Source organism: Myripristis murdjan, chromosome 15 (assembly GCF_902150065.1).
Source record: "Myripristis murdjan chromosome 15, fMyrMur1.1, whole genome shotgun sequence".
Taxonomy (NCBI): Eukaryota; Metazoa; Chordata; class Actinopteri; order Holocentriformes; family Holocentridae; genus Myripristis; species Myripristis murdjan.
In genome coordinates, this window is record NC_043994.1 from 24,230,799 (window position 1) to 24,244,355 (window position 13,557).

At 41.4% G+C, this 13,557-nt stretch overlaps 1 protein-coding gene across 1 annotated transcript in view; it reads right to left on the reverse strand.

Annotated features, from left to right (window-relative positions):
* Nucleotides 1–13,557, reverse strand: part of lyst (lysosomal trafficking regulator) — a 77,162-nt gene that overhangs the window by 49,499 nt on the left and 14,106 nt on the right. Inside the window, exons 3-5 of the mRNA XM_030069936.1 lie at nt 8,619–8,817; nt 4,432–4,522; nt 1,203–3,297 (exon numbers count right to left, since the gene is read on the reverse strand). Of these exons, the coding sequence (XP_029925796.1) occupies nt 1,203–3,297; nt 4,432–4,522; nt 8,619–8,817 (2,385 nt within the window). The remainder of the gene's footprint in view (nt 1–1,202; nt 3,298–4,431; nt 4,523–8,618; nt 8,818–13,557) is intronic.

Below are 13,557 nucleotides of genomic sequence, written 5' to 3' on the forward strand. Positions count from 1 at the left end.
GCACTATCTGCAAACATGCACAGCACACTTGGCGTGCACAGCAGCATAACTGGCTTGGTGTTTGAACCAAACTGCACTGAAAATAGGAGCAGGGGAACGGTTATGATGTTAAGGTGAAACAGAGGTGTGGGATGAATACAGATGATGATGTCTGAATGTGACATTGATCTGAATATGAGATCTGTATAATGTTTCTTTTTGCATAGTCATAAGTACTTAAAAATTCAGTGAAAGTGAGATGAGTGCCTTTTGAGAGCACGTAGATGAAACATCACAGCTATAAAGAGCTTGAAAGCCTGTCAAAGCCTGCAGAGAGCAGAATTTTAAGGAGGATACCAATCAACCTACTGCAGATAGCAAGTCTCAAAGCAAATAACTCTATATTTAACTGATTATAATTATGCCAAAACTGTATTAATATTACATCAACCCTTCATCTGTTGCCAGTACTGTTGCCACAACTGCATCTGTATTCCATGTTGCATAAACAGTCAATATTTTTTCCATCTCAGTTCACAAAGGCAACGATAAATAATTTAATAGCATCAATTAGCAATGACTTGGAGAGGCAGATCTGATGACAAACAATGTCCGAGTAGATCAGGTGTCTTTGAGTTGGCTGATTATATTTGCTCCATGTTACAGCAAAACTCACATGGTCAGTAAACATTTGACAAAATATTTTTCGACCATTCAGCATGAAAAAAAAAATGATTAGACTGAAAAGATTGATACTTTTTAACTAAGAAAAGACAAGATAAAAATGTATTAAAAGGCTAGTGGACATTGAATTTGCTTGAGCTGTGGTTTTGCACAAAATTACATCAGGGTGTGTTTTTCCGGCCTTCAGCCAATTTGAGAGATGTGAGCAGACAGCATATCAGACTCCACCCCTCTTGGCTCTACCACAAGCATCTCACTTGCACACAGAGAGATCACCAACTGATGGCTGGCTGAAAACATGTAACTGATTCATGTTGCTGTCCATTTGGTTACCTGATCTCATGAGCTGTGATATATCTTTTGGCTAAGAAGATGTGTAGATGTGTAATACACATTTTGGGCCAAAGACTAAAATTCAGTCCAATGCTACATGCAATACTTTGCAAGACTGACAAAAAAAACATTATATAAGAGAAATGATCATGAGGAAGAGTACGACTAGAGAGAAATACATTTTAAACAGATGTTAAACAGCTCACCTTGACTTGAGGAGTGCAGGTAATGTCTGCAGGTATGTGAGCAGCACCTCCACAGGCAGGCATTGGGTGTGGTAGCTGCAGACTTGAGAACAGACGGTGGACACCCCCAGCTGTTGGGCATGGTGGGCCAGCTCCACCCCTCTCTGCAGCACAGGGTTGAAGATGTGTGTGTAGAGCTGCCACTTCACAATTGCGTTTCCCCGCAGGGTCAGATGGCACACATGGCCAGCTATCTGCTGACTCAGCTGCCAGTCCTCGCCAAACACCAGCTCTTGGTAGGCCTCCAGGGCATCCCACTTCCACAGCATGTCCTCCGCCCCGCCTCCACTTGGCAGAATTCCTTGGGAGCGGTAGGACAGACTGGTGGTAGCAACAGAAGGCTCCCCATGCTGCAGCGTCTCCTCCAGGCCAGGAAGCTGGCTGCTGTCCAGAGTGCAGATGTTACAGGAGGCCAGCTTGGCTTTCTCTGAAGGTTGCCCCCCACCAAGCTGATCCAGGATCAGTCTCCCCAGGACACTCAGAATGTGAGACTGGTAACTCCGTAGGCCCGGAGCTTGGAAGGCGTGCAGCAGAGGTCCCACCACTGAGCGCGGGTCCATGCAACAGCAGATTCCAACAGCCTGCACCCCAGCCAGGACCTGCAAAACAGCGGGCCCGCTGGGAGAGAGACGCTGCAGCAGCCGCAGACACTGGTGGGCACAGGCAGCCAGGCAGCAGCAGCGCTCGGGGTAACGCACCACATCGCTCTCTGTCCCCTCCTTGCCTTCACTCTCCTCTTCAAAGGGGTTGCGTCGTGCAGCCTGCTTGAAAGCCGAGACAGGCAGACCAGAGAGGTCTCTGTGGTGATGCAGGAAGTGGGAATATTCACAGCGACGGTGGCGCCGCCGGGCACACACTGACTGATGCAGCTGTTCTGATTTGGCTTTCTTAACAGCGCTGATGATCTTGAGGACCCCTGCAATGAGACCACGCAACCTCTCTGATGCCTCACCTCCTACCTCAGAGTCCCTGGCCCTGCCAAGTCCCTCCAGCCGCAGCACTGTGGCCTCAAACAGCTCCAGGCCACGGTGCTGGACAAACTCATGAATGAGCTCCAGCGCCTGGCTAAAAAAGAAGGGGTTGGGGGTGGAGGCCTGCAGGCAGCCTAACAGCACCTGTAGCACCCCCTCCAGGAGCTCTGGCAGCAATAGGGCCCTGTGGCGATAGCGGGAGAAAGAGAAATCTTCCTGGACCTCCTGCAGGGTCTTCTTAGGCCGAGGAGCGAAAGGGTTAGCTTGCCTGTCCAGGCAGCTGCGGATTTTGAGGGTGGCTCGCAACAGATCTGTCAGACTGCGCCTTAGGCTATCCGGGAGGGTTTCACTCTGACTCACATCCACCGACATCAAATGCAAGATGGTGCGTAGCAGCATCCTCTGGACTAGGGCAATGGGCTCCTCCGTCCAGCCTCCAGCCAGCTCCTCCGCCCCTGCTCCTCCCCCTGCCCCAGGCCCACAGCAATCTCCAAACTCGGTCAGGATCTCAGTGAGAGTAGGCACTACACTGACTGCCAGCCCAGGGTTGTGATTAATACTCATGTCGAATTTGCACACCTTCTCCAGCAGAGAAAGCAACACATGGCAGAGGTCAAAGGGCGAATTCTCCATGCGGTTGAAAATTGACATTGCAGCTGGGTCTGTCAGGGCATCTGTGTCCAGTGTGTGGGACCCAGGGGCACGAGGGTGAGGGTAAGGTGCACTCATGGTTTCTGGGGCAGTCGTGGATGATAACTGTGTGGTTTCTGAATGATGATGTTGACAGCTCACGCGGATTGTGGGGCCATGTGACCTTCGGCTCCTTGCACCGCCTGAACCAGGAACAACTTTGTCTTCAGAGTTGACGTCTGAATCTGAGGTAGAAAGCTGGGATTTTCGAGCATCCCTCACTGAGTATCTCTGGGCTGTCCTGCGTGATCGCCGTGACTTCCAGGAGCCACTGCTGCCATGCGACCTCTTCCCAGAGTTCTGTGCATCTGTGCCGGGCTTCTGTCCTGCTCTGAGAGGGACGGCCTTCACCTCCCGGCTAAGGAACACTTCCAGCAGGGATGGCAGGGTGAAATCTGTCAGCATACAAAAACATCTGTCAGATTCATAAACGTTAATGGTGGATTCTTCTAGCTGTAGATTATTATCTAGATTATTCTGGAAGATATCCCAAGTGAAGTTTTGCATCACTTCTTTAGCAAAGAAATCAATAACGTGCTTTTATTTCACCACACAAGTAATACCTGTATGCCTGGACCATATTTTTTTGCTTAAATCACAAAAATTTAAAGTGTTTGGTAATGTCACATTGGATTAATGTCTCTTCATTTTACACTCTTGGACTGGAGACTTAATATGCACATTTCAAACAAACACTGGATTTTTGAAAGCATACGATGAGTAATGAGCTCATTTACATGAAAGCATCAATTCCGTGTTTGTTAAAAACATACTCAGTGAATACATGAAGGAATTAATTAAAGTAAAAATGTCTAGGGTCCATGTTAGATAGGATTAGCACTCCTATACTAAATACCGGTGTCATCCTGGGGTCACCGGCCAAAGCAACCACTTGTGTGCTCCTGATGCATGACTGTTTCTGTTTGTAATAACAGCCCTGCAATTATACTAAGCCTGCAATTACACCGAGTGGTGACAATCGTTAAAATGGTGAACAACTGATTCAGCCATCTGCAAATGAGCAGGGCACATTGTTTGCAGTGTGCATCAAGCAAAATGTGACAAAATCATTAAAAACAAGTCATCTGAGTCACTGTTTTGCAGGCTACAGTGTGCCAACAGCAATAGGCACAATTTACGTTTCAGTAAGTGATACATTTCACTAACTTCACATCAACCCTAATAGTGAGATATTGCTTGATTCAAATAATTGGAAACAGATTAAGCAGAAGATTTTTACTTTAAAAAACAAACAAATATATTCATAAATAAAATTGCAGGTCATTATTGGCCTACTAGATGCAGTCTGTGTTGTTATTCTGCCTAAACTTTACAATTTGTGTTACACTGGACAGGAATGGGTTTTACATTCATGAGGGGAAATATGTAAATTGTTACCATTAGTTACTGACAAGGAATAAGAAATAGTCACATCTCATGATAGCTGGGAGGAATGAGGTATGCTCTGCTGGTGGAGCAGATCCACTTCATTAACCTTAACGAGCAGAGGGGTATTTTTGGTTACTAACCTGGGGCTTTTTCCTCCTGCACAGGGATCTTCCAGACCAGCGGTAGCAGAGACAGCAGCAACGTGAGCAGCTCCTCCCGACAGGTCAGCTCCTGAGAGTGGAACCAAACACACTGAGTTTATCCAGAAACTTCTCCCTCCTCTCTCCCTTCGTTCACACTTTCACGTCACATTGCGACACGCCCACCAAGATGCACTCTTGTCCAGACTCAGGACAGTTTGCAGTAGAAATGTCACTCTGCTTTCAAGGAGACATGACTCACTTCATTATCTGTTTGAATTTCACCATTTTCCAAAATTTTTTCCAGCCCTGAAAACTAAAATCTGCACTTTCCAGGACTTCTGTGATGATAGAAACTCTATATTATTACTATAAAAGGAATGCTGTTTCCTTGATCTTCAATGCAAATGCTCAGACCAGTGTCAGAGAGCCGCGCGGGCAATGTAGCATCTGCATGACAGCTTTTCACTGAATCAAGTTCCTGGACCTCGAGGATCCGACTACTATCCAGGGAATTCCTCACAGCGGAGAGAAAATCTATTCCTTCATGTGTGAATTAAAACCAATCAGCTTGCTTTGTCGGCATCATGTTGTACATCCTACCACCATATAACACCTCCTTAATAGATCTGCATTCAATTTTGTGCAGATAAGCACTCGTAGGTTGGACTGATGTCCAGCATGTTAAGCATTGTGATTGATAAATTCTGTACATTAGCAATATTTTTTCATATATTTGCTGGTCAAATACCATTACTTTTCCATGACATACAGCACACTCAAACTGACCAAATTTCCATGTCATTCCCAAAACTTTAGACTTATATGTTACATTTTAGTGCTCTGCGCTTGGTAGTTCAGGTGATGTGATGAGTAACTGCTTTATCACCCTTACTTACAGGAAGCTATGGTGAGATGGCCCTGAGTCATCTAATCAGTGCCACAGCATGTGGTTAGAGGCAGGATGGCAATGGAACAAACCTATCTATATCTGAGTGAGCTAACACACACACACACACACACACACACACACACACACACACACACACACACACACACACATAGGAACATTTTCTCTCTTGCTCTTTAATACAACTGAACTGCATGTGCTCTGAAGCATACTGAAACATAATGTGGTTTATCTAGAGCAGTTCCAAGTGTGGTTATCACAGAAACCCTTGTTGATACCAGAGTTGCATCACATCTTTTTCAGTTTAAGTCAGCCTGGAAAGCAGACTTTCATCAGAAAATTCAGAATCTAACACAATCTACAAAGAAATGTTTAAGAACAAAGGCTCTGGGCCCGGCTGACACTTGGTACAAAGGCCTAACTCACAGACCACAGCTGTAATGGCACACCACATGAATTCATTGCATTTCTTTACTTAAGGCTGCTCTTAAAAGAGAGAGAATAATAAGCGTGTGAAACCAGCTAAAAGACATTAACCCTTTAATGTAATGAAGACACTGACAAGCGTGATGACACCATCGTATCACATTCAATAATACATTTGGTTCTCCAAGTAAAAGGTTGACATATTTCTTCCTTTTATGAGACATTTAAGGCGTGAAATGACGAGGCTTACTGACGCGCTGAATTGAAAGATGACATGAGCAATATTTGCTCACAAGCAAGCAACATTCCTTACTAAAAATGGTTCAGGAGCCACGAGGTTAACATCAGTCATTATTTTCTGATTTGCATATCTTCTCATCAGGATGATATGTGCCATGTTTGCTGACAGTTTTCTTGCCATCATTACCTGCTCAGATACTCCTCAGGTCTGACTAAAGGGCTTGAGAGATACGCGCCATCTTCTTGACAGAGGGTAATTTCTGGCACCAGATTCGAGGAAACTTTGACTCAAAAAAGTCTTACCACATTTTGGAGCTAACAAGAATGAATGTTAATGATTGTGGAGGCCAATGAGCCCAACTTGCAAGAGGATCCATCTTTCCCTTATGAGCCTATATAGCCTTTTAAGAGCTAATCAATGATGACAGCAGGCCGACGCGGCTGATTGATTCTTTGTCAGTGCCGATCTTACTTAACAAGACCCACTAATTTCCAATTTTCCAGCCACAAATAGATTTATACCCAAATGTACTGGCTATTTCACAGAGCAGATCTGCACACATATTATCATTACATAAGTACACCGAGTGCACTGTATATGCATCAGCCTGCCGACCCGTGAATCGTTGTGTAGGCAGAGGAGACGCCGGGGTCAGTCAGGGGCTGGTCCCAGCTTAGAGAGGGAACAATGCTCGCCTCTGTGGACAAACCCATTCCTATCATTTAGCATGGTCACCTAAATAGCATGCTTACAACTCACTGCCACAGATAGACAAATAGCGGCGTTAAGAAACAGAATGGTTGCCTGTGCCCTACACGGTTTTTCCATCAATATTGTGCCAAAACAAGCCTGAAACATATCTGTCTCCATTCACACAAGATAATGTTTTTTAAATGCAAACGAAAACAGTATTTTCCTCAAAATCTTCTCAACTCTGTTTAGTTATGTTTGTGATCCAGTGTGTCCAAGATAGGGCCAGTGCCACTTTCCCCTTTATAGTAACAAACCCCCCTCTCACTATCTTGCCAGTACAAAGCAATCGTAACTGTGTCTTGTGGTGCATTTAAACACACATTTCTTGGCCTTCTACCATGTACTGTATACATCAGTGATCTATATATAAGGATAAAAATGCCTTCCTTGTACGTTCGCTGATGAGAAAAATAATTCCTTACTAAAAAAGCTTAGAAAATACATTACTCATTTAAAGTCAGGAGGACCAGTTTAATGGTATCATTACATGTAACTTATAAGAACTACAGAGTCTTTATCACACCTACAGTAAGATTTTGTCATTTGCACATTAAATTATGTAGCATATTATTCTTATATAACAACTTTCATTGCATAGTGGTCATTAACTTCCTCCGTGGTATTATGTGTTACATGCTGTTGTGTGTTTTGTGCGGGTATGTTTTGGTTTGTTTTAGTAATTCATTTTGTTTTATTAATTTTTATTTTCCCTCTGTGTTTTATATTACAAACTTTGACTGCTAACCAAATGTTATGGGAAGAGATTTGCACCAGCAGTAATTGTGCTAATACTACTGAAATTTTAATTTGCATTCTCTTACTGAACTACTGAATTTAAAAACAAACAAACAAAAAAAAAACAAAACAGAATACAGTAACTCGCTGAATAAATGAATTGAAAATCTGAACTTGCGTAAGAACAATTTGAATTTAAACATGGCAGCTTGGCTCCACAGTGAATTTAACAAATACTGAATTCAACCTTTGACATTAAATGTTTGAAAACATAGTTAGGTCCGTAAGTATTTGGACAGGGACCCAACATTTGTAATTTTGGCCTTGTGCACCACCACAGTGGATTTGAAATGCCGTAATTAAAATGTGACTGAAGCGCAGACTATGGCATTAACCATTTAGGAATTACAGCCTGTTTTATATACTGTCGTTTTCAGAGGCTCAAAGGTAATTGGACAAACTATACATAAGATACATAACTATAATTATAAGTATTATATTCAATATTTGGAGGAAAAACCTTTGTAGTCTATCACTGCTTGGGTCTTTCAGCCTTCAGTTTGGTCTTCAGCAGGTGAAAAGCAGCTCAGCTGGGTTGAGGCCTGGTGAGAGTTATGATAAACAGCGACCAAATGCAAATGCAAACACTTGGAATGAACTCCAGACCTTTTACTTTCTTAATTTGTCATGGGATAACGAGGAAAAAGGTCACACCTGGTCATGAAACTGCTTTTTAGTCAAGTGTCCAATTGCTTCTGAGTCTCTGAAAAATGGGGTGACAATGTATAAAACTGACTGTAATTCCTAAAAGGTTAATGCCATATTTTTGTTAAGCCCCTTAAATTAAAGCTGAAGGTCTACACTTCAATCAGGTCTTGATTACTCCATTTCAAATCCACTGTGGTGGTGTACAAGGGCAAAATTAATGAAAATTGTACGCTTTTCTCAATTTATGTTAAGTTTATGTATTTCAGATTCGGCTTCCTAAGCCACAGCTCCAGGCACAAGTGTCCACTAGAAGGCCATTACTTTGTGTACATATGACCCTCTGGGGAAAAATGGGTGCGTTGAGTGTGACAGATTGCTACAAACAGACTGTTTCATGGTGTTGAAGAAGCTCACCTGGTCGATGATGGAGTCCAAAGTGCTGAGCAACAGGAAGCCTCGCCCCCTGACCAGGTACTCTCCCAGTGCCACCATGTGACTTTCCTCCTCATCCTCCTCCCGTGTCTCCGCTCTCTGAGCCACCGCACTGCACAGCTGATGCACATCGGTCAGGAACTCCCTCGCCAGTGTGTTACTGGCCCCACTCATGTCTGAGCTACAAGACAGGAGGGAAGACAAACACACAAAAACATGAGGCCATAAATATGAGTTAATCAAGCCTCTGATACTGCTTTTACTGAAATTTGTAAAATGTCTGTGAACACACTCAGGCTGGGCGATGTGTACGAATTTAAATATCACAATATCTTTGATCACATACCTTGATATTGATATTGTGGCAATATTGCAGGTGTATTATAACTACTGCTGCCTTCACTAGCAATGTGCACATGATGACCCAGCAGGTATATGCAAATAAGAGCTAGAACAGTATAAGTTCACAAAATTGAGTCGCTTCACTGTAATGCCTTTAAAACCAGGGAAAGACAAGACTTATGCCATATATAGCAAAATCACAACATCCAAAATAACTGACAATATCAGGTCTCAAATATCACAATATCAATATAATATTGGTATTTCACCCAGCCCTAGAGCACACTCCAAATGTCTAATTAAGCTGTTAGCTTGACCATCAAGAAGGGAAATACCAACAAGCAAACCCACAAACAAACAAAAAAAGGGCCAAATCGTTTCCAAATTCCAAGCAGTATAATTGTATACTTAAAAAAAGAGTTGTTAGTCAAAATACACCCTAAGAGCTATGGTTTAGATGAAAAAAAAAATGCAGAAATTGAACAAACAAAACAAAACAAATGAGCTTATGGGGCACAGAATCATTTTCACAGCCTCAGATGAAACCTGGGGGTGTCACTTTTGGGTGCATATTGAAAATTCAGGGAGATTAGTGAAAGGTGGGCCAATATATTTTTAATACTGAAGTCTGTTGAGACTTTAGCTGCTATTTACAAATCTGTGACACTGCCAGCACTGTCTCACAATCCACTCTGCCGCTGAATTAACTGGACTAAGATGTGAAAACTACAGGGTTAGGTCATGTGAAATCTGTTATGGCCAGTGTAACAGAAATACAAGACAGTGATATGTGAGAAATCAAAATTAGGCTTTTATAACAATTTCACTGAGGTCCATCTCAGTGAGATACAACACACACCCCTCACACTTCTCTCTCCACATACCCAGTTGTTAGGTAACACCCCCCCCTCGCAGATTCAAAGTCAAGACACAGCCCCAACACTTAACTTCGACTGATTCTCTCACACAGTCACAACTCAGAATACCTCAACACACACGTTTACATTATGTTTACGGATTTCTGGAATCTATATATCCAGTTACAAGAAGGTCAAGAAATGCGAGGTTGCCACGCCTCTGCTAACAAGGATCTAAATTCATCAGACAACAGCCTCTATAACACTTAATCTTACCAAATGTTAGTGGTCCAAACACTTTTCTTCCATTCATCTTTCTGTGCATGATCCAAGCTGAACTGCAGCTCCACAGGCTGGGTCCGCATACCTCCTCACAGGACGACTGACTGAATTTGCTGTTCTGCAGCACAAATTCCATTAAATTGGAATTTCAAATGGAAGCTTTCCAGATTTGCAGTAGATCAGCGCATCACATGAAAGCATGTGATGTCACATGGCACAGGGACCGGCCTTGGGAACATGGACAAGCCCCCGCTGCCCTTTACAACACCCCGGCCCTCAGCCCTCATTCACAACAAATGGCTCATGTTCTCCACTGTAACAGCCATTTTGGACATGTCAGTTCAAAGAAATTCATAACAACCAGGCATATTTTAAGACTTTTTAAAGCCAGGAATACAGGACATAGCCCATGTTACAGCTAGCTCCATATTTTTACGTCAAAAAAAAAAAAAAGGTCTGCACGTTGAAATGCACCGACCTAAATCTTATTAGATTTAACTAAAAACTTAGGATTTCATATTCTTATTGTGTCCAGTCACTTTCCAATTTCAAATCTGCTTAACAATACTGTTCCATTGTTGGCGAGTTCATTATAACACCATATCTATTTTTTGTCTAGATCACATTTATGAAAAAGTATACATGACTGACACACACGCACGCACACACACACACACACACGAGGGAACACATACATTCTTAAACAGACTTATTTAGCTCTGTCATCTCCTAATTCATATGGAATTCAAACTCATTGTGATGCTAAATGTTATCTATACTCATAAATAGACATAAAGTGCTCCAAGAAATGAAATTACTGTGAAAGTTACATCAATACGAAACTTATCTCCACCATATATCCCACAACTAAGTTACTACATAATACTTATTATCAGCGCAGTAAAAATTAGAACCTTAAAAAAAAAAAAAAAAGATAATACAATAAAAGCCTGTAACCTCAACGCAAGTTCAAGCCAAGCATCACAATTCAGCTTTTGTTTGGGTGAACCATGTTTCCAGCTTGCTTGATGAGTGGAGCTTATTTGGGTCACAGTTCACACTTTACCAGGTCAAAGGCACAGCTAAGAGGCTTTGACATGCTATCAGGCAGCAGCGAGCCTAAACTTTGGCATGCACTCACACTGAAACAAAACTGCTGCGGTTCTTTCAGTCTCTCTTACACATTCACATTTTGAGTTTTATTCCCTTGCTAAAATCATGTGAAGAAGATAACGATATCAGGGCAGCATAAAATGTAGGTAGAATCAAAAAGGGTTGAGTCTGATGATAACCGGGCCTCTCTATAATGACGGTTGGGCAACAGAGACCACAAATAATCATCCAGCACTCAAATTATCTAGCAGTCCTAGGTTAGGTTTGGCTTATGAAACTGATAATAAGTATTTACTTCGGTTCATGTTGTCAAAGCTAGGGTGTGCGCTGTGTTGACCGTGGCATGCGTTACGTACTAAACATACAAACCCCTATCGCCAGATAAGCTTTCATCAAACAGATCATGCTCCTGCTTCATCTTGGATACAGTCGCCAACACAGACGTAATCTGATCGGGGCTGGGAGCAACATATGATGCCTCTAAATTAAATATCGTTCCTCCAGAAATCACCCATCTGCCCATCTGACTCTTTTCTGCATTTGGTGGTGTTTTGCAGCCTGAACACAAAAAGGATTACATTTATTTATTTATTTATTTTGTCAACAATCTGCATGAAACACCCCATAATGGAAAAAATAAGTCTTTTCACAAGTGCTTAGTAATGTACTGAAAATAAAATACAGCATCTCAATTTAAAAAGTATTAATTCCCCCGGGGTCAACACTTGGTCAAAGTAACATTCGTCAGCAATTACGACTTCTTGTCCATATCAGGTTGAAACATCTGGATTTGGAGGATTTTATCCCGTTCTAACAAGCAGATCTGCTCAAGCTTGGTCAAGTTGGATGGGGATTATCCATGAACAGCTATCTTCAAGTCATTCCACAGATTTTTTTTTTTTTTTTTTTTTTTATAAATGGGATTCATGTCTGGGTTTTAGCCGGGCCACTTAAGCACTTTAACTTCTTGTTCTGAAGCCTTTTCACTTTTCATTTGGCAATATTCACAGGATTGACGTCCTACTGAAACACACCTGTAAAATCGCTTATTTATAGTCTTTCCTGGCCCAAATCCTGGAGAATTTTTTTGTTTTAGGAATCACAAGAAATAATTCTCAGGCACCAAGCCAATACCAAAAAAAAACAAAAAAAAAACAATATGTATTCTTAGTCTTGATTGGGTCAATGCAACTTGATCCGTCACTGTTTTTATTTCAATGCAGACTTAACCCTTTATGTTTAAATACTGAAACATTTAAATCCACACTGGACTGCATGACTGATCATCCAGTTCCTATAATATGAAATTAGTATTTTGTTGGGTTGATTCGAAGGCTCCAGCTCAATGTTACAATCAGTGTTACTTAGTTTAATTTAGCTTATATGTGTATTAAATACCTGATGCATAGAGTTTCTGTTTATCTGTTAATGTTTATAAAGAGTTTTAAATAGAGGAGTGTGTGTTCAAAGGGATTTCTGTCTTTTCCCTGGTATCAAGAATCATGAAGTTTCACCGGTACAGGAGTCAACTTTCATAACTCTGGTATTGTGACATCCCTAGTTTGTATTTGGCTCCAATTGCTCCTTGTACAGCTTTTTAATTTCAAATCATATTAAATCAAAAGAAGTGGCCACAGGTGGACTCAAGTGAAGTAGCAGAGACTTCAAGGACTTCTCAAGGTGGTGGGATACATATTAATTTAATCTGAAGTGTTACTTCAAAGGAGGTTGAATATTTTCTGACACAAAAAAGTTATATCATTTTAATTAATTTGTAAATAAAACAATCCATTTTAATATTATGGCTTACTTCATGTAGATCAAAGACCAAGAGTCCCAATTTTAATCCATTTTGAATTCAGGCTGTAGAACCACAAAATGCAGAAACAAATATTAGAAGGGTTGAATATGTATGTTGCAACATTTGGACCAAAAAAAAAAAGGCAGCAGAAGAAAACTGCTGAAATTCTTGTACGAAGATTTTACAGAAGTCTCACCAGAAAAATAAAATAAAAAATGAATTAGCCTATAATATTCATAACATATCTCTAATTTTGCTAAATATACTGTTATTTGAGTTGACTAATTGCTTCAACGGCATTATGTCATTATTGCTAGATAGTGATTAGGGACTAAACACACAAGTTTTACATTTAATCAACAAGCTGCACAAGAGACGTCTTATTCCTGCAATTTCATTTTCTTTCTCTGACTAATTAGAGTAAAACTGGGCCTCAAAACAAAATTATGCAAACTTTGGGCATCACTGTCCCTTTCTGTGAGGGAAACAACGAGGAAAATATTTTAAAATTTTGTCTCAGGTTAAA